This window comes from Hemicordylus capensis, chromosome 5 (assembly GCF_027244095.1).
Source record: "Hemicordylus capensis ecotype Gifberg chromosome 5, rHemCap1.1.pri, whole genome shotgun sequence".
In the NCBI taxonomy this organism is placed as follows: Eukaryota; Metazoa; Chordata; class Lepidosauria; order Squamata; family Cordylidae; genus Hemicordylus; species Hemicordylus capensis.
This window is the reverse complement of record NC_069661.1, coordinates 72,457,169-72,479,072: the sequence shown is the minus strand read 5'-3', so window position 1 is coordinate 72,479,072 and position 21,904 is coordinate 72,457,169. Positions and strand designations below refer to the sequence as shown.

At 47.1% G+C, this 21,904-nt stretch overlaps 1 protein-coding gene across 1 annotated transcript in view; it reads left to right on the top strand.

Moving 5' to 3' along the window:
- Nucleotides 1–20,874, top strand: part of LOC128328161 (uncharacterized) — an 85,658-nt gene extending 64,784 nt beyond the window's left edge. The window contains exons 2-3 of the mRNA XM_053257863.1: nucleotides 15,312–15,487; nucleotides 19,033–20,874. Of these exons, the coding sequence (XP_053113838.1) occupies nucleotides 15,312–15,487; nucleotides 19,033–19,664 (808 nt within the window). The 3' untranslated portion in view covers nucleotides 19,665–20,874. The remainder of the gene's footprint in view (nucleotides 1–15,311; nucleotides 15,488–19,032) is intronic.
- Nucleotides 20,875–21,904: the final 1,030 nt, after the last annotated feature.

Genomic DNA, 21,904 nt, shown 5'->3' with positions numbered 1-21,904 from the left:
GAAAACCGCAGACAATATTGAAGCAAATATACTTTCCCCAAGAACAGAGGATAACTAAATCAGCTTACTCAAGAGTATACAGCATATATGTATACCACCAGTATGTCTGGTGGCGACTCGAAACCAGGCCTTTTCTGTAGCTGCTCCTGGTCTATGGAATGCACTCCCGGCAGATATCCACAGTTTAGGCTCGCTGTCAGCCTTTAAGAGAGCCCTAAAAACTTATTTGTGTGACCTGGCCTTGCAAGGCTTGCAAAGTGTTGTTGTTTTTTAAATAGTATTTTAATTGGTTTTAAATGGTTTGAATTGTTTTTATATTGTTTTTAGCACTGTGTTTTGAATTGTGTGTTTTAATGTCTTTTTAAAAGTTGTTGTACACCACCCAGAGCCTCTGGATGAGGTGGTTTATAAATGTAATGAAGAAGAAGAAGAAGAAGAAGAAGAAGAAGAAGAAGAAGAAGAAGAAGAAGAAGAAGAAGACAATATAACATGTGATGACTACAGTGCTCTCACATGGGAGGAGTTAATCCAGAAGTAGATCTAAGCATAGTAGTCTACTTCTGTATGCAGATATGGAAGGAGGTCAGCGGTAGCCCAGGTACAGCTTTTTAAGGCAGGGAGAGCCACTCTGGCCATGCTGCAAATGCAGCGCTGTCCGGATTTTACTTGCAAATGGGGCATGTGGCCCCATTTGCATGCAAACCATGCCTAACATCTGACATTGGGGGCGTGGCTGGGGTGCAAGGTGCTGCCCCTGAAGTGCAGCGGCCCACGTTATTAAGACCCATTCACACTATGGTGTCTCCGCTAGTCTCTGTATATAGATTCTCCTTGTAAGATGAGAGAAAATACACTATGGGGGTTTGTCATAAACATGGATTGCTTCCCAGCAACACACTAATTCTAGATTTGTATCTGGGCCACATCATTGCACATGTTGGCCAAGAAAACAATTTCAGTGAACAACGTCTTTGCAAATAATTGATCTCTGGGCACTTCACAAGCGAAGAAGAATGCTTCACAACTGTGATCTGTACATATGAAAATGAATCCTTACATGTGCTCTTTGTGGCTAGTAAGGTTAGATCAAGACTTCCATCCCAGTGTTCAGACTTCTGGTGGTTCAGTTACAGTTCATTGTAGACAAAAAGCTGCGAGTTTTGTTTCCTTTTTCCTATGAGGTATCAAGAATTGTCAAAACTAGACACACAATGTTGGATTGCCATTCTGCTCCAAAAATTGCCCTTTGAGCAAGTATTCTGGTGTACATGGGGTAAGTGAGGTCCAGGTAGTCTGAGGAAAATATTTGCTGAACTGAATTTATTGCTTCCTCTTGAGCCAGAATAAAAATAATAGAAAATATGATCATCTTAAAAATCTTGAAAATAACTAACATGAGTACTTATTTTTTCTGATTTTCATTGGAGTCTAATGAAAATATATAATATAGATTGGAAAATATATCATAGGAACATAGGAAACTGCCATATACTGAGTCAGACCATTGGTCTATCAAGCTCAGTATTGTCTTCACAGACTGGCAGCGGCTTCTCCAAGGCTGCAGGCAGGAATCTCTCTCAGCCCTATCTTGGAGAAGCCAGGGAGGGAACTTGAAACCTTCTGCTCTTCCCAGAGCGGCTTCATCCCCTGAGGGGAATATCTTGCAGTGCTCACATATCAAGTCTCCCATTCAGATGCAACCAGGGCAGACCCTGCTTAGCTATGGGGACAAGTCATGCTTGCTACCACAAGACCAGCTCTCCTCTCTATTTAAGACCAGCTTGTTGCAACTCGATCACCCTATCGCTCTCTTTAAAGAGAAAAAAGTCCCTTTCCATTTATGGGAAACAAGGTGGCGCTTATACCATCAAGTACTACCACTTAATGCGACTAAGCCATGGCTCCCAGAGGACCAGCAAGAGTGCCCTAAAATCACCTGCAAACAGAAAGCTAGTGAGCTAGGCAAAACATTCAGGGAAACCCACTCACATTTCTTAAAAGAGTGTGTGGTAGCCAAAAGAGTGTGGCAGGGAGTAAGCAAGCTGTTAGAGTGGCCTGATTTGGAAAAACAGACTTGGGAAGAACTAACCTCGGGTTTGAGCGATAGAATCTCCTTTCGAGGTCCCAGAAAGAAACCTTCAAGGAAACGGGACGGAACAGGTGCCCCCATACTAGGGAATTGGAACGTTCCCCTTCTCGTAATCAGGTTAGTAAACTGTCATTTATGCAATGCTCGTGCATAGGAATAGGGAGGGAAGACGCGACCAAGAGGTTCACGCAGATGAGACAGTAAATCTCTTCTGGAAAAGTTTGTATGGTTATGTGCAAAAAGACGAGAGTATCTCTTCTAAACAGCAATGGGACAAATTGTGGAAATGGACGTCAGACGTAACCCCCCTGATTACCTGATGTGCCTTGTAATCCCCCACCCCTGAGTTACAGTACTATCTGCATATACTTCATAACTTGTGTGTTTCCAAATTCTTGTGTGTAAATCTTTGTAGATATATAATGTACAAACAACCACTTTGTATATAATTGTGATTTGGCAACGTACTGTATGCTTTGGTAGTTTGTTGGTTCAATAAAATATCTTGTCCTATCAAAAATCTTGTCCTATCTTGGAGAAGCCAGGGAGGTAACTTGAAACCTTCTGCTCTTCCCAGAGCAGCTTCATCCCCTGAGGGGAATATCTTGCAGTGCTCACACATCAAGTCTCCCATTCATATGCAACCAGGGCAGACCCTGCTTAGCTATGGGGACAAGTCATGCTTGCTACCACAAGACCAGCTCTCCATCATATGAATAGTCCATGGGTAATACTTGTGGATCTAGGGGTTCTCTCCCTTTGAAGATACAAACACCCTGAACCTACCTGTATGGTTCTGCCTGGTAATCTAGTCATCTTTTGGTAGAAAACAGGCTTTTGAATTACCTGGTTATATGGCCTTATTTTTCAGCTCTACTCTCTCAAAAAAGAAATCATGGGTTTATTTTTCCTATCCTGAAGATAAGCTATAAGCCTGTTTGATAGAGAAAAAATGAACACGTGAACTCATAGGCAATGATAACTTTATCATATCACCATCATGTTAATGGAAAGCATGACCCAAACATATAAATCTGCCAGACTTAGTAAACATACTTCACTTTTAACTCTCTCTATAAACTAAAGCAGTGTTTTCCAACCGTTTCCATCCTGAGGCACAGTTAGGGCACGCTGCCCCACCCAATACAGACACTTGCAGTATTACAACCTTCCCAGTGTTGATGGTTGAGCCAGCTCCAAAAGTGAAGATTTTAAACTTCCCACTTTTGGAGCTAACTTAGAGCGCGTCAGTGCAGCACACTGACCACTGTCCTGTGGCATGCTAGTTGGCTATGGCCACATTGTTTGGGTAATGGAACTGGCTTACTATGGGTGTCTTATGATCTTTTGGCCTGTTGTTGCTGCTCTTTCATTTCACTAAGGATTGATAAAATGCACAGACTATAAACTAGGTACAAATGTCACAATCTCGTTTTGAAGGAAGAGGTAATTGGAAATCCCTCAAAGAATTTCTAAGGAGTTCCTTGACCCTCCCCATCACCATACTATTGCCATCATCTGCTATTTGCTTCCAAAGTTTAAAGCACACTTTTTTTGAATTTAATTTGAAAGGTCTCCGCTTTTTCTTTATCCTTTTCAGCTTCCCAGGCTACGTAATATAGTTTGTCATTAAAACGATGCCTCAGCCCCAGGAATTTTAAGAAGTGCAAGCTGTTCTCTCTAAACACCGTCAGTTTCAGTTGTATTGTGCAACAAATTTAAGTCTCGGGAGGGGGGGAAATATATGTGAAATATGTAGTTCAATCGCTCCCTCATATCCCCTGTGGTTTTTCAGAATAATAAGGGTTTTCTTAGTAACAAGATGAAACAGAAAATAAGGTTTGCATACAGTGTGAAACTTCAGTCATCGGGGACTGACTTCAAGTAAAATGCTTCAGAATGGAAAAAACATTCATGTTTGTAACAGCTTCCGCTGTGTGCAACTAACATTGCAGACCGATCTCTCCCACCCACATTCCAGTGGAGCAGCCCACATAGCAGTTGAGGTACTTATGAGACTTCAATTACTGTATGTTATAACTAGTATGAGTCCCCCCCTCCCCGCCCAATAGCAGGGAGGAGGTGTGAGGCAACTTTCTGGAGTTTTACATAAGAACAGCTCTGCTGGATCAGGCCCAAGGCCCATCTAGTCCAGCATCTGGCGAGCCCACAGGCAAAAGGTATGTGCATGCCCTCTCTCCTGCTTTTGCTCCCCTGCAACTGGTATTGAGAGGCCTCTTGCCTCTGAGGCTGGAAGTGGCCCACAGCCACTAGACTATTAGCCATTGATAGACCTGTCCTCTATGAATCTGTCTAAGCCCCTTTTAAAGCCATCCAAGCTGGTGGCCATCACCACATCCCATGGCAAGGAATTCCATAGATTAATTATGTGCTGTGTGAAAAAGTACTTCCGCTTGTCGGTCCTAAATTTCGCAACCTTAAGTTTCATTGGGTGACCCCTGGTTCTAGTGTTGTGAGAGAGGGAGAAATATTTCTCTCTGTCTGCCCTCTCCACTTCATGCATAATTGTATACACTTCGATCATGCAGCCCCTTAGTAGCCTCTTTTCCATGGTTTTGTGCCATGTCTGCTCCTTTCCATGGCTTAGTGTTATTGCAAGAGCACCAGGGGTGCTCAGAGCAGGACAGTACTGGAACTCCAGCACAAAGGAATTCTTTCTTGTATTGTATTGTTCTTGTTCCACTTGAGCTTCTCAATGAACACACTTACACCACGGAGAAAGGGGCTATGTCACACACAGCTAGATGGGAAATAGCCATTCCCAAATAGCCATTCCCAAATAGTCATTCCCAATAGCCATTCCCAAATAGTCATTTGGGAAATAGCTGGTCTGCTCACTGAGGCCAGGACTCCTAGTCATGCTTGTCTGTTACTGCAGCCTCTCCAGTTAGAGGGCAAAGAGATTACATCTTCAACCAGGGAAGAAAGAGCATAGCTGAAGCTGAAATACATCCTGAGCATACCTCCTTAGCTCATCTGCTTTGGTTATCTGCATGTGCTTTATTACCTTCTCCCATTTATGACATGTGTGTAATCAGAATCGCACACCACATCTCCCAGGTTGCTTAACCACACCCCAACCCATTTGCAGGCATGTCCCTATTTTCAGTGTGAAATGTTGTAGGGTGTGCCTGCATTGTTCTGAGACTAGGCAGAGGTTGCTGTTGGGATCTGAGTAAGGTGCTTTTCCCCATTTAATTAGCCCTTATCCTGTTTGAGTGTTCATTTTCTGTGTGTATGTGTATGTTAGGGATTGTGGCTGGGCTGAACAACCCTGTCTTGAAGTGACTGTTTCACTTCATATGAGAATGGCTGCTACTTCTTGTATTCTATTTAGAAATCTTTTGTGTTTTGTTGTTTGAAAGTTTATCCCATTGGGGATCTAGTAGAAAGTGTGGGGGTGGCATCAGAAAGAAAAGGGAGGAAAAGGAGAGGGAGAAAATTGAGTTGTTTCTGAAATAAAGTCTTCGTTAAATCCACATAACACTACTTTGCGTTTGTGATGGAAGCACTTCATTTCACGGCTGGGCCTACATTCCTGAAATGCTTTCTGCTATTGCTACTGATGATTGGTTCTCCAGCTTTCTAACCTGAACAATTCCTGAAGATACTGTTTTCTTTTCAGTCCTGGATTCTCTTGTTCACTGGATGCCCACTGTAGCATGGATCAGATCCTCCACCACCTTTTTTCTTGTCCATGCCAGAAGAACCTGCCTGGAACAATGGAGGTCCTATTTCTGCAATTACCTCCTCACTATACAGACCCCCGATTTTATTCCAGCAAAGCAGAAGGTAATATTGCTTCACTGCCTGAACCCTGAAGGCCAAATGGCATATAATCATTTGCCCTTTCCTGCCAACTTGAAAGGGGATGACAATTCTTATGACGCTGCTCTTTAAGCCTTCAATGATCATTTCAACCCTACTTTGAATGTGATTGCCAGAAGTTACAAGTTCTGTTCTATTGCCTGGTGAATCTATCGACCAGAATGTCTCTGCATTGTGTGCCTTAAGTGTAACCTGTAAGTTTGCCAACTTTACTGATGAAATGCTCAGGGATCAGATTGTTATGAAAACAACCTGCTTCAAACTGTGTGAAAAACTGCTATAAACTTACCTTACATAAAGTTATAGAGATGGATTGGAGGGTGAAAATTGCTGTTCACTGGTAACCCAAAATCAACCTCCTGAAATCTAGGCTGTTGAGTCTAAATCCTTCCAAACCCAATATTCTCATTTGGCACTGCCCAGAAAGTGCAGCACAAGAAAGGAGCAGCTGCCAATGCGGAGACTCCACCCATAGAGCCAATTTTGCTCACTTTCCTGCATGGAAAGTCACTTGCAACAGGTGTAAGGAAAGGGACACTTTGCTAAGTTTGCAAGTCTGCTGTCCACTCCATTACTGATTGATTATATGATAAGGATGAGGCAGATGAAACACCTCCTTACAGTGGTTTAAGTGTGACAGAAGCAGAGCCTGCTTCTCCACATTGCGAAGTAAAACATAATGGCCATCAAGTGGGGATGCTGACTGATTCTGGTTCTTTGTATACTATCATTTCCTATCTACTTTACAAGAAACTCTTCACTACTTCAGCACTTGCAGCCTTCAGATATCCACCCTTGGGTGTATGTAGGTTCCCCTATTGCCATAAATTGATACTTCACTGCTGTCCTGGAATACAAAGGACGTACTGCACAACTTCAGCTAGTTTGCAATCTGCATCCCTTTCTTGAAAAGGCAGATCTTGTGGTAGCAAGCATGACTTTTCCTCTTAACTAAGCAGGGTCTGCCCTGATTGCATATGACTGGGAGACTAGAAGTGTGAGCACTGTAAGATATTCCCCTCAGGGGATGGAGCCTCTCTGGCTTCTCCAAGATAAGGCTGAGAGAGATTCCTGCCTGAAACCTTGGAAAAGGCATTGCTGGTCTGTGAAGACAATACTGAGCTAGATGGACCAATGGTCTGAATCAGTATATGGCGGTTTCCTATGTTACCCACGCTTTACTACTATGAACACTATGAATATTTATATACTTCTCTTCAACCAAAGTTCTCAAAGTGGGAAATAGAAAAATAAATAATACATAAAAAGATGTTCCCCTGTCCCCAATCTAAAAAGAAACATAAGGCAGATACCAGCAATAACAACTGGAAGAATGCTGTGCTGGGGTTGGATAGGGTCCGCCCCCCTGCTACAGTAAATATAAGAGAATCACCACTTAAAAGGGTGTCTCTTTGCTCAGTTAGCAGGGGGATTACTGCTGGATTGCATCACAGTTGAATTACTGTAACACGCTCTACATGGGTCCTCCCCTTAATAATATTCGGAAGCTGCAGCTAGTGCAAAATGTGTCAACTAGGGTTTTATCTGAAGCTGCCTGCTGGGATCATATTACACTAGGCATGTGCATATTGATTCAGGTACAAAAGGATTTGTACCCAAATCTACCTGTTTGGGGCAATTTGTGGACAAAACAAATTGCCTCTGTGCCAGCTGGCCAGATTTGGGTCCAAAACAAATCACCCAGGATTTCAGATGTGAAAAATTCATAGATTCAGACCTCCATTTTGTGGTGATCTCTCTTGTTGCCTCCATTTTGTGTTAGGAATTTTATTTTATTTTTTTAAATCCTGCCTTCCCAAGCTTGAGATTGGTGACTTAAAGTGTGCAATGATTGGCTGGAGATTCCCTCCCTGGTTCCAGATTGGCTCATTTCCATTCAAATCTTGTGTTGCCAGGGGTGACCGATCCCACATTGGCTAGGGGAAGGGTCAAAGAAGGGACAAGTGTGGGGGAGTTTAAAGGAGGGATTTTCAAATGTACTTGAGGCAGCCAGCCACCATTCTCCCTTTCTGCCTCGTGGGAGAAAAGATATTGAGCGTGCTGAAGGAGCTTTGCTTTGCCTTGCCTGCCTGCTGCCTGGAGTGGTTTCTCTACTTTTTGTTCCTGCTTTCCTGATTGAGGAAAAGAGAAGAATTTTTTTCCACCCCCTTCCTGCTGCTGAGAGAATCACTGCCTGTGCCTGCTGTCTGTGCAAATTGATTTGGGTACAAATCTATTTGTACCCAAATCTACCTGTTTTGGGAGATTTGTGGACAAAACAAATTGCCCCTGTGCTAGCTGGCCAGATTTGGACCCAAAACAAATTGGGAGTGATTTGATTTGGGTACAAATCAAATTTAAAAAATCGATTCATGCACATCCCTATATTACGCCCATTTTGAAAGAGCTACGTTGTCTACCAATTTGTTTCGTGGTCCAGTTCAAGGTGCTGGTTTTGACCTTTAAAGCCTTTAATGGTTTGGGCCCTGAATATCTCAGGGACCACCTGCTCCCAAGGATTTCTGCCCACTTGACTAGGTCATTGGAGGGGGCTCTGCTCCATGTGCTGACAATGAAGGAGGCTAAGCCATCATGCATGTGGGACAGAGCCTTTTTACCCATATGAGTGTTGTTTTTGTTCCTGCTGCTCTGTATTTTATGATCTCATTGTGTATGTGCATTATGTGAATTTGCGGAGGCAGGAACTGCCCAGCAGCTTCCTAAACAAAGCATCACACGCACTTGGGACTATGCCAGGGGGGAAGCAGTGCAGACCAGTTCAAAACCTTTCTACCGGTCTTGCTGCCCTTACATGGCTGCTCCTTCGCTGACGAACCAGTTCACCCAAACCGGGCTTGGTCTGGTTCGATTGCAAACCAAGCTACTCCCGATTCAGTTCATGATCAAGCTGCAGAACCGATCCGGTTTGAGGCAAACCAGTTTGGCAGCAAATGGTTGATGCACACTGCTACTCAGGAAAGGGTTCCTTATTTCTCTCTTGGAAAGACTCTCATGGGATCTGGCTCTCTTCTTACTTGCGACCACCTTATCTTGCCTCCTCTCTGTAATCCTGGAGGAGCTGAGCTTCCACTCATCCCCAGGGGCTTGTTTTCACTTTTGTTTTCTCATGGGGTGTACAAGTTCCAGGAATAAGGAAGGAGTAGGTGACAAGACAAGTGCCATTAAGAAATGCCATTAGGGGACTTCCGGTCAAGATAGTGATGTAACCAGTCACACTTCAGCATGCTCCGGAGCATTCTGCCTGGTTTTTCTTATCCTGAACTGTTTAATCTCTTCATAACAGTAGAGACTTGCTCATTATACAGGTGATTATTTTCCTTTTCTTTTGGGGGAGTCCTGCTGGTGAATTATATGATGGCTTCTAAGGGACGGATGGAGGAAGTTCACCCTCCTTCTACCCTTCCTCCTTTCCGCCAGAAAAGTTTTCAGATCAAGAAGGAGATATTATGACATTTCTTAAAACTATGTCTGCTAACTTATAATCAGGAAAATTACAAAAAACATCACAGCTTTGATTACATCATTCCAAGCCTCTGTTGATACTATCACTGCCAGATCGGGGGTGTTGGGAGGTAAAATATCTCAATTAGAAGATAAAAGTTCCTCTTGTTGATTCTGCTTTGGGTACATCACAGATGGTCAATAAGAGCCTGCAAGCCAGGGTGTGCACCATGAAATTAGAATCTTGCCATTTGAACTTGTGTATTTTGGGGATATTCACACCTCAGTCTCGATCACAGTTTTTAGAAAGCAAGTGAAAACTTTTAACGAGGCTTTTATATGAGTGTTGTTTTTGTTGCTGCTGCTCTGTATTTTATGGTCCTATTGTACATGTTTTTGAAACGTTTAATTAGGTTTGTATTTTAATATTCCAATTTAATATTTTGATTGTGTAACTGTTTCATAATCTTCTATTGTTTTAAAATGTTTTGTAAACCGCCTTGAGATTGTTTTAATGAAAGGTGGTCTAAAAGTCTAACAATAAATAAATAAAATATTTTCCTCCAGTTCATTCAGAGGCATAGCAAGGTTGGCTTAGGCCCTGGGATAAGAAGTGAAGATGGGGCCCTAACTTCTTGGTCAGTCAGGGAGGCAGAGGGGGAAGTGCAAACGGTCCCCCTATCCAGCGCCCTCTAGCCCTGCCCTCCTGGGGCCCAGGGATATTTGTCCCACCTTATTTACTTATAGCTAAGTCCCTTAATTCACTTATGAACTAATGAAAGCTAAAGGCCCATTCACCCTTGGTGTTCAATGCTCATACAATCAGGTGCAGAGCCTGACCGCCAGCGGCCCGTGTGCAGCCGCAGCCCTGCTCACCCTGCCCCCGCATCTGAAGTCAGCCGTGGATGCTAGCCACTCTCCCGCATCTTACATCAGATGCGGGGGGCATGGTCTGGCTCCCAAATGAGCCACGTGGCTCCGTTCGGGGGTTTGAGTCCGGCAGGCCATTTAACTCCCGAAAAGCCACTCCTGGTCATGCTGCCAATGCAGCACTGGCCATTTAACTGTTAGACTTGGGCTGGCACTGCGTTTGCAGAGCTGCCAGGAACAGCTCTTAAGGCAGGGAAGAACCGCTCCTGGCTGCGCCTTGCATGCAACGGCCATTTAACTCCCAAACGGGAGTTAAAGGAGTTAAACGGGAGTTTAACTCCCAAGTGGGAGTTTTAGCTCCCGCTCAGTAGCTAAACCTGCATCCCTGCATCTGACGTCAGAGATTTTCAATGAGACACCATGAATCCACTCTTATTTGCTGTCATAGAATCCACACTCAGAACACCTCAGAAACAACAGAACCAAGTACACCATGGGTTAGAAACCCATGGGGGTGGTTGGCACCCTATGTGCACTACACCACCACTCACTCTGGGCCACCCCAGCACCCCCCAAGTGCACTTATGGGGCTGCTGAAAGCTCCATTATTCTACCTTATGAGGAAAAACCTTAAAGACGCATAAACTTGAACAATTCACCAAAAATCAGCCCTCTGCACAAATCCTTTGAAAAAATTCAGGTAGCTTCCTTGCCCCTACCTGGCACTACCACCAACCCCACACCACTTTAGGCCACCCCTTTCCCCCCGACGTGAAGCGATACACCCTCCAATATACCTAATGGGGGAAAACCTTAAAGACGCATAAACTTCAACAATTCACCAAAAATCAGCCCTTTGCCCAATCACTCTGCTATTGGGGTGGTAGCCTCCACCCATTGGGCACTACCACCCCAACCCACTCTTTTGGCCCAGATCCCACGTTATGCCCCTGATCTGCCCCAAAGACACTAAAACTTCAAAAATTCACCAAAAATCAGCCCTTTGCCCAATCCCTCTGCAATTGGGGTGGCAGCCTCCACCCATTAGGCTCTACCACCCCACCCCACTATTTTGCCCCTGGGACCCAAAATTCGAGTAGAAGAATTTCAGACCTTTTTGCATTGAAGTCAATTGGAGGCAAAAAGGCGGGAAATTCAAATAGACATCAAAATCTGAAATTCTGAATATTCGGAGCCGAAACAGAGGTGATTCAGTTCAGCTATGAAATTTGGCTCGGATCCGAATCACCCGAAATTGGCTGTTTTGGGTACAGATCATTCTGTACCCGAAACGTTTCGCACATCCCTAAAATTTAGCACAACAGCCGTGCATGTTATGTAATCAATTTGAGGCTGTTGAAATTAAAAATGCATAGCCAGATGAGGGACGGGCCATTTTGAGGTGCAACTTATTGACTCTACTGTGTTAAGGGCTGCACAACAGGCAGGCATTTAATGCTGTACCTTCAGAAGTCTGTCACACAGCTCTTAAGGCCACAGAAACCCTGACAGGAAAAAAGTGGTAATCCTAAGAAAAGTGTTCCTGTTCTACAAATATGTGCTTTCAGTATGAGAGGCACTCAGCCCATACTCAGAAACCATTTATACTTAGGCCTGCCTTTAAAAGCAAATAAACCAAAACATAGTTTAATGGTATATAAAAGTTGTTTTGCCAGAGTATATAAAAGTTGTTTTTGTCAGAATTGTTAAAAAACAAAAGCTGTCAATTGCATTTGAAGCAGCTGCTACATAGTAGGCTGTTTTAGCCTATGATAAAGATTTAAACAAATGCAATCTGAAGCATGGAGGAATGTTCCCTGTTAAATGCGTCATCTCATAGCTTGCTAGCTTGCTTTTAAAAGAATCTCATAGTGCCTTAAGGAATGTCTCTGTGGGGAAATATCTATACCTAAACAACTAAATAGGGAAGCTCTTTCTTATCATGACAAAGGTGACTCAGTGTTGTTTGAAACAAAGCTCATGCTGGAATGTATGTCAAATATTTCCTCATAGCCAGCTACTTGATTCTTTTTGTTCTTCTGTGCTTTATTTCATTTCATATCAAAGTCCTAGTGTTTGGGCCCCTGGGCTCTTAGTGGATTTTTGGAAAGGAAGAAAAAATGCTTTTCTTCTATAGCATTAATAAAAGCAGAGACTATAAACACCACACCCTGTGAGTAGCCTGTGCTTCAGAATAGTCTGTTTTTGGTTTTTTGCAAATAAGTTTGTGAGTTAAAGAAAAGAGAGAAAGGTCATCTTTTTTGTTGTTTCTTATAGGAAATTTTATATAACGAATAAGCCTTTAAGATGGGAAATGTCCTGAGAGCAAATAGGAAAGGAAAAGAAAAGAAAAGAAAGAAATTAGTAAGAATTCCTTTGTTGATTTACATTTTGGTTATTTTCTTTATCACCTCTACCTGAAGATTTAATTTAATAAAGCACCTCTTTATAGCCAGGTAATTAGCCATTTTATCAGTGTGAATAGATGGTAATCTTCCCCCGGGGGAGGGGTACTTTTGCAGTGGGGAATGATATTGCCTTCTTCTCATAATTATCCCAGCAGTTTTAAACCTACCTGCTTTATATTGCCTGCAACTCAATTAATTTCCAGAAATTGGCATGTGTTAGCTATGCGTTTCCAAATATTTATTTCCCTTTTTTGGAAAAGTTCACACCTGCCTTAGGCTTGAAACCACCACCACCCCCTTAAAACCAAAAGTTCTACTAGGCAATTGCATATTCATGGAAAACAGACTGATACTGCAAAAGAACCATTAAAGCTAATTAAGTGTTAACACTAATTTTTAAAAGCCCTTCTAAATTATTCTAAATTCCAAACAAAGGCATCCATTCTAAATATGGCTGACGAGAGAGATACAGTTCATGGATTACCTTAACCAGCTTTCTTGCCCATGTGTCTATGTGAGGTGTATAATGGCAGAAAAGGGAACTCAGTTCAGTTCCCATGTGCAGTGGGTAATCTGAGACCAGAAGCATCTGCTCGTAGAAGCTGAACTGCAATCTTGTCAACATAAGAACTGCCCTGCTGGATCAGGCCCAAGGCCTATTTTGCCCAGCATGCTGTTTCACACAGTGGCTCATCAGATGCCTCCAAGAAGTCCACAGACATATTGCCACCAGAATAGTAGCCACTGATAGACCTGACCTCCATGAATTTGTCTAAGCCCCTTTTAAAGCCATCCAAGCTAGGGGCCATCACCACATCCCATGGCAGATAATTCCATAGATTAATTATGCACTGTGTGAAAAAGTGCTTCCTTTCATTAGTCCTAAATTTCCTGGACTTTAGTTTCATGGGATGACTCCTGGTTCTAGTATTATGCCAAAGGGAGAAAAAATTATCTCTGTCTACTCTCTCTACTCCATGCATTATTTTATATACCTCTATCATGTCTCCTCTATTGATTGATTGATTGATTGAGTGATTAAGTGCCGTCAAGTCGGTGTCGACTCTTAGCAACCACATAGATAGATTCTCTCCAGGATGATCTGTCTTCAACTTGGCCTTTAAGGTCTCTCAGTGGTGCATTCATTGCTGTCGTAATCAAGTCCACCCACCTTGCTGCTGGTAGTCCCTTTCTTCTCTTTCCTTCAACTTTCCCTAACATTATGGACTTCTCAAGGGAGCTGAATCTTTGCATAATGTGTTCGAAATATGATAGTTTGAGCCTGGTCGTTTGTGCCTCAAGTCGCCCCTATAATTGCCCATTTTCCTAACTAAAAAGGCCCAGATGCTGTAGTCTTGCCTCATAAGGAAGGTGCTCTAGGCCCCTGATCATCTTGGCTGCCCTCTTCTGCACCTTTTCCAGTTCTACAATGTCTTTCTTAAGAGACAGTGAGCAGAACTGTACACAGTACTCCAAATGATTTGTGTAAGGGTATTATAGACACTATAGATTTGTGTAAGGGTATTATAATATTAGCATTTTAATTTTCAATCCCCTTCCTAATTATCCCTAGCATGGAATCCCCCTCCCCTTGCCTCGTGCAAGTGGGAGGGTGTTTGTCCCAGCCCGGGACTCACGAGCCCAAGAAGAAGCCTGATTGGTTGGCTGGCTCGTGGTGGGCGGGGCTTGCTGAGAGGCCGAGCGTTTCCCCGCTCTGGCCTCTCAGTCGGCTGTTTGTTTCCGATTAGGAAGGAGCTCAGTCCGGGAGCTCCTTCCTCGAAGGCCTTAGTTGGGGGGGTGCGCCCGACAAGCGGGCGAGGCGGCATTCGGCGGCGTTCCGTCGAGGGGGCCATAGTGTCAGCGGTGGCCCCGCTGGTAGGGGGGTACTCCCGGGACTGCTCCCGGCTGGGTTGCAGCTGCAGCAGCAGCGTCTTTGGGCCTCTTCAGCGCGGCGTCGGCACTCGGCTTCCTGGGCGTGGTTCTCCTTCTGGGCGTTTGCCCTTTTGGTTTGTGGGGTATTTGGGGGGTTTCCATCAGCCTGGGTGGCTGGGCAGCGGCCCCTTTTCCATTCCCTGGAGCACTACTTTTGATGCCAACATTCTTTTATTTGTTTGGTGGGTAGCAGGTGGGTGTTTGTGCTCATCGGTGCCCTGGTGGGCCTGGCCTGGTTGAGAGTCAAAAGGCCTTTTCAAGCCTTCTCCTTGGGTGGGGGGCTCTGGTGCTTTCCTGGATAGGATTGAGTATTGTTTTTGATTCAGGACAAGGGCTTGGCTTTTGTTCTATATCCTTGCTACCTTCATTCTGTGCGTGGTTGGCGCTTTTTTCCTCCAACCCCTTTTGGAATCCCACTATTTGGAGGCAGTATGCCGGGGAAGGCCAAGGGCAAGAAAGGGGGGCGCCCTGTTAAGCAGCCCAAGAGGCCTGCTCCCCCGCAGTCCTCCTCGGAGGAGGAGGATGAGGAGATGACTCTGATACGGGGGTTAATTAATAGGATGGAAGCTTTAGAGAAAGCAAAAGCAGCCCCCTCCGACAAAGGTGCGGGTCCTTCAGGTGTGTGGGGGGGTGCCTCCTCCTAAGGTCCCTCGGAGGACCAGTGGTTCTGTGAAAAGCCAGCTGCTAACTTCTCTCTCTAGTAGGCTGGCTGCGCTGGAAGAAGGGCTGAACCCTGCTGGACCGGGCCCTTCTGCTCCTGCGTTACCGCTTCCTGAACCTGAGTCTCCAGTTCCGGAGTCGCCTTCACCATTGCTACCTCCGCCTGCGGCACCAGTTGTTCAGCCTCCAGTGGATACGGCTACTCCTTTGGCCCAGGGTGAGCCAGCAGCACCTACACCGCCCGGCGTCACCGGCCAGTGGCTTTGTCCCTGGCCGATGCCTGCCATGGGTGGATGGGGCCCAGCTTCTTACTGGCCCCCATATACACAACCTTGGGTGGCGGGTTCCCCGCCGGTTTTTCCTGGAGTTATTGCAGGCTTACAAGGCGCTGCGGAGCAGGTCTGGTTGGGCAACCGGCCCTCCAGCGGGTCGCTCCCACTCCCGGGGGTGGCCTCCTCTGCTGGATCTGCCACGGGGGTGCAGGTGGGTTATTATCCGATGGGGATTCTGCCGTCACCTCAGCATGCGTCCTATGGTAGCATGGGCCTCCCGTTAGGGGATCACTTACTCCCTTCTACAAAAGAAAAAATCCTTAAGGGTGAATATGTGGACATTTTTAGCTTGTTGTTCAGGGAACCTGAGGTTAAGCATAAAGAGGGGGAATCTTGTAAGGAGCACGAAGCCACCAGGAGAAAGCCGGTCGAAAAGACTTGGAATAATTGGCTTTCTGGCTTCACGATTTATATGGGGGTTATTGTCCAAGCCCAGCCCGCAAGGGGCCCTGCCCTGTTAAAATACATGGATATAATTCACAGGGCGGTCTCCGACTTTGCTGGATCTTCCTGGGTACGGTACGATGAGAGTTTTAGAATGAGGGCTGCCCTTGACCCCACATTGCCCTGGGATGCTCCGTTGCAGGAGTTGTGGCTGGTTACTATGTCTCCAGCCCGGCCCATAGAGGGAGATAGGTCTGACAGTGGGCATTTGCTTTCTAACCCATCGGGGGTTTTGCCCTCAGGGAGTCCTGGGCAACAGTGGGTTCAACCCCACCTTGTTTGCTGGGAGTTTAACTCCAATGGCAAGTGCTCCCGTTCCCCTTGTCGGTTTAAGCATGCCTGCGGGGTCTGTGGGGCGAGGCACCCCAGTTCCTCCTGCCCCAGGGCCAAGTTTGGGGGTTCCGGGGCTAAGTATAGGCAGGGGAGCAGTAAAAAGGGTGGCCCTCCTCCACCCGCTCCGAATAAAGGGTCCTAGCCCTATCAAGGTGAAGGTGCTTGAGCAGCTGTTGCTGGACTATCCTGACCAGTCAGCAGCTTCTTATTTGTTATGTGGCTTCCGGGATGGTTTCAGAATTCCCTCTTCGGCCCGGAGGGGATTAGGCAGTTCTCGCAATCTGAGATCAGTGGTTGGTAAGGAGGAAGTCGTTGTTAGGAAAATTGGTAAGGAGGTGGCTGCGGGCAGGGTGATGGGGCCTTTTTGCCAGTCTCCCCTTCCCCAGCCTTAGGGTCTCCCCATTAGGGGTGGTCCCTAAAAAGGTTCCTGGTGAATTTAGGTTGATTCACCACCTTTCTCATCCCAGGGGGTCCTCAGTAAATGATGGCATCCCTGATAGCTTATGCTCTGTACGTTATACCTCATTTGATGAGGCCGTGGAAGTGGTCAGGGGTAGGGGCCCCGGGGCCCTTTTGGCGAAGTGTGATATTGAATCCGCCTTTCGCCTGTTGCCGGTACATCCAAATGACTTCGAGCTGCTGGGCTTTGCATTTGCTGGCCAATTTTATTTTGATAGGGCTTTGCCTATGGGCTGCTCGATTTCCTGCGCAGCATTCGAAACATTCAGCTCCTTTTTGGAGTGGGCAGTTAGGCGTCAGGCGGGTCTTCCCTACACGGCTCATTTTTTAGATGATTTTCTTTTTACAGGCAGGGGGAATTCGAGGGAGTGCCACCATTTACTTCGCTCCTTCATGGAGCTAACAGACCGGCTAGGTGTCCCTTTGGCACGGGATAAGACGGAGGGGCCGGTCACGTGCCTTGCCTTTTTGGGGATTGAGTTGGACACTGTTGCCGGTTGCTCCAGGCTGCCTCAGGCCAAGCTGCGGGTTTTATTGGACATGGTTAGGTCCCTTGGTCGCGCCCGTAAGGTCTCCCTTAGGGATCTCCAGGTTGTTTTGGGTCACCTCAATTTTGCCTGCAAAGTGGTGGCTCCGGGCCGGGCCTTTTTGCGCCGGTTATGTGACCTGACTGTGGGCGTTAGGGCTCCCCATCACAGAGTACGAATTACGGAGGGTGCCCGGGCCGACCTGGCTCTTTGGGAAGCATTTCTCACTGATTTTAATGGGGTGTCTTTCTGGCGGGACGTTAGACTTCTGGAAACCGACCTGCAGGTCCACTCTGACGCTGCAGGTGGAATAGGTTTCGGGGTTTATTTCAGGGGACGTTGGTGTTCCGCCAGGTGGCCCGAGGACTGGTTCAGGCAGGGGGTTTCCCGGGACCTGTCTTTCCTAGAGCTCTTTCCAATTGTGGTGGCCGTGCATATTTGGTCCGCTGAGTTTGCCAACTCCTCAGTTGTGTTTTGGTGTGACAATCTGGCAGTTGTTCAGATTGTCAATAGTCAGACTTCCCAGTCCCCGAGGGTCATGGTTTTGGTTAGGGCATTGGTATTGCAGTGTCTGCGGGCTAATATCCTTTTCCGGTCCCGCCATGTTCCGGGTATCCGGAATGACTTAGCTGACGCTTTGTCTCGTTTTCAGTTAAACAGGTTCAGAGCGTTAGCGCCCGAGGCCACCCTTCACCCGGAACCCATGCCAGCTTTTCTGTGGGAACTTGGCAGGCGGAGGCACAGCGGGCCATAGCGGCATCTCTGGCGCCTAGCACCAGAGTGAGCTACACAGCCAAGCTTGAGGCTTTCTCTCTTTTTCGAAAGACTGAAGGTTTGGCGGAGGTGTGGCCGGTCCCTGTAGAGCAACTTCAGCAGTTTTTGGTCTTCCTCCGCAGGGCGGGGCGCGCGGTATCCACTTTGGGGGGCTATCTTGCCGCGTTAGCTTTTGAAGCCCAGGTTCGTGGGGTTGGTGATTCCTCCTCCGACCCGCGGGTGCGGCGCATGTTGGAGGGTTGGGCTAGGGGGGAGCCTAGGACTAGGGACCCCAGACGCCCTTTTACTCTGGAGTTGGTGGCTTCAACGCTGGGCCACCTAGTGGGGTGCTGCTCTGGCCCATGGGAGGTGTCGCTGTTTAGGGCTGCACTGTTGGTTGCCTTTTTTGGGGCCTTCCGTCCAGGGGAGTTGCTTCCCCGCAGCGGGTCTTCCCCCAGGGACCGCTGCTTGCAATATTCTGATTTATCGTTCGGTGACGGGGAGGTGCGTTTGCTCCTTCGTCGCTCCAAGACGGATCAGAGGGGCAGAGGCCAGACGGTTCGCCTCGCGGCGGCCGGGAATATCAATGTATGCCCCGTGGTGGCCCTGAGGCAGTACGCTGGGCTGGGCCCCTTTTCGGGGGGATGTCTTTTTACCCACAGCAATCAGACTCCTCTGACGCAGTATCAATTCTTGGCGGTGGTGAGGAAGGCTCTGTTGGCCGCGGGGGTTGCGCTCCAGGGGCTTACTCTACATTCATTTCGTATTGGTGCGGCCACCACCGCTACACGTATGGGGCTTCAGGAGGTCGAAGTTCAGAGGATTGGACGTTGGAGGTCCGTGGCGGTCAGGCGTTATGTGCGCTGACAGCGGACAGGTGTGGGCTCTACTGACCTGTTGCTTTCTTTTGGCAGGTGCTGGCGGGGCGGCGGTCCCGGTCCGAGTCCTGATGTGTGGCCATTCGTTGGTCTTCTGGGCTTTCAAGCGGGCCAGCACCACCCGCTGGGGATCCCAGTTGGGTTTAGGAAGCAAGGCTTCAGTTTATTGGTTGGGCATGAGGGGCATGCTCTGGAATCAGTTGCTTCCAGCATTGAGGGAGCATTTAGATAGGTTTCCCATTCCCGACATCCTGGTTCTTCATTTAGGGGAGAATGATTTGGGCCGGCGGCCTGGCCTCGCCATCCTTCAGCAAGCCTCCTCGGATTTGTCTATTTTGCGCAGCTGGATGCCTGGCGTGCGCATAATATGGGTTAATTGGCTCCAGCGCAGGGTGTGGCGGGGTGCTCATTCTTGCCTTAGCTTGGAAAAGGCACGCAGGAAGATTTCAGCCGCAATAGGTAAAGTGGTTTTGGCGGCCGGGGGGTCTGTGGTGCGGCAGCCAGATATAGCTGCTCGCTTTCCCGAGTTATTCCGCCCTGACGGGGTCCACCTGTCTGAGAAAGGTTGTGATTTGTATCTGCATAATATCCGGGAAGTGCTTGCTGAAGGTTTGGAGGGGGTGGGGCAGGAAGGTCAAGCGAGGGCTAACCTTCCTGGGTGGCGGTAACAGTGCGGGCTGTGGGTAAGGAGGTCTAGATTTCGGTGAGCACCCTTGGACATTTTAAGGTGGATTGGTCAATTGCTTCCTTGTGGCCTGTGCGGCATGGGAAGAATTACATTGCCAAGAAACCTGCTTCAGGACTTCACCTACCTTTGGGCTGTGCGGTCCGGGGAGGTAAAGATCTGAAGCTGTCCAGATCCCCTCTTCTAAAAGGGGTGGTTGGCTTTGAAGGAATTGGGCGGGAGCTACCTGCCTCTTTCCTGAGCCAGGGTGTGTCGCCCTTGCAGGCGATGGGTAGGACGTTTTGAATCCTAGCCCACGCCTAGGTGCCCGCACTGTTTTTATGTTGGTGATTAATCACCTTGTTTCCAGTCCGCCACAAATGTTGTTATATTAATAAAGCGTGGCCCGTTTCTCCCATTAAAAAAATGTCTCTGTGTCTTCTTGGGCTGGGGTCTGGGTACAATCCCCCTCCCCTTGCCTCGTGCAAGTGGGAGGGTGTTTGTCCCAGCCCGGGACTCACGAGCCCAAGAAGAAGCCTGATTGGTTGGCTGGCTTGTGGTGGGCGGGGCTTGCTGAGAGGCCGAGCGTTTCCCCGCTCTGGCCTCTCAGTCGGCTGTTTGTTTCCCCCTCCCTCCCTCCCTGTTGCAGAGCGGGTCTAGTGACTGGTCGCCTATGGGCCGAGTAGGAATTTTTTGCTCTCAACTTATTGGCTGTTGTTGGGGGTTTTTTCGCCTACTCTGTTCTGCAGTCAGTTGGTAGTTAGGTTCTAGGTTGGCCACGTTGGCGGTAACAGTGCGGGCTGTGGGTAAGGAGGTCTAGATTTCGGTGAGCACCCTTGGACATTTTAAGGTGGATTGGTCAATTGCTTCCTTGTGGCCTGTGCGGCACGGGAAGAATTACATTGCCAAGAAACCTGCTTCAGGACTTCACCTACCTTTGGGCTGTGCGGTCCGGGGAGGTAAAGATCTGAAGCTGTCCAGATCCCCTCTTCTAAAAGGGGTGGTTGGCTTTGAAGGAATTGGGCGGGAGCTACCTGCCTCTTTCCTGAGCCAGGGTGTGTCGCCCTTGCAGGCGATGGGTAGGACGTTTTGAATCCTAGCCCACGCCTAGGTGCCCGCACTGTTTTTATGTTGGTGATTAATCACCTTGTTTCCAGTCCGCCACAAATGTTGTTATATTAATAAAGCGTGGCCCGTTTCTCCCATTAAAAAAATGTCTCTGTGTCTTCTTGGGCTGGGGTCTGGGTACAATTGGCCTTTTTCCACAGCTGCTGCTCACTGAGTCAACATTTTCAATAAGCTGCCCACCATGCCTCTATGATCTCTCTCCTGGACAGTCACTGACAGCTCAGACCCCATCTGTGTATATGTGAAGTTGGAGGGGGGGTGTTTGGGGTTTTTTGGGGGGCCAATATGCATCACTTTCCACCTGCTCACATTGAGCCACATTTGCCACTTTGTCACCCACTCACCTAGTTTTGAGAGATCTTTTTGGAGCTCTTCATAATCTGTTTTGGATTTCACTACCCTAAATAGTTAGTCATCTATAAATTTGGCCACTTCGCTGCTTCCCCCACCTTCTAGATCATTTATGAACAAGTTAAAGAGCACTGGTCCCTGGGAGACACCACTTATTATTTACTTCCATTGTGAAAACTGTCCATTTATTCCCACCCTCTGTTTCCTGTCCTTCAACTGGTTACCAGTCCACACATGAACCTGTCCCCTTATCCCATGACTGCTAAGTTTACTCAAGCACCTTTGCTGGGGGACTTTGTCAAAAGCTTCTTGGAAGTCCAAGTATACTATGCCAACCTGATCACCTTAATCCACATGGCTGTTTACACCCTCAAAGATCTCCAAAAGGTTAGTGAGGCAAGACTTTCCCATGCAGAAGCCATGCTGGTTTTCCTTCATCAGTATCCTCCACTATGAAGAGGGATGCAAAAAACCTAATTTAGCTTCTCTGCAATCTCCTTATCTTCCTTAATAATCCCTTTCATGCCCTCATCATCTAAGGGTCCAACCACCTCCTTGGCAAGTTTTCTGCTTCTGATATATTTAAAGCTGTTATTCCCCTTGACACTTCTAGCTATATGCTCCTCAAACTCTCTTTTTGCATCCCTTATTGTCTCCTTGCATTTCTTTTGCCAGAGTTTATATTCCTTCCTGTTCTCTTCATTTGGGCAGGACTTCCATTCTCTGAAGGAAGTCTTTTTCCTTTTTAAAGCTTCCCTGACTCTA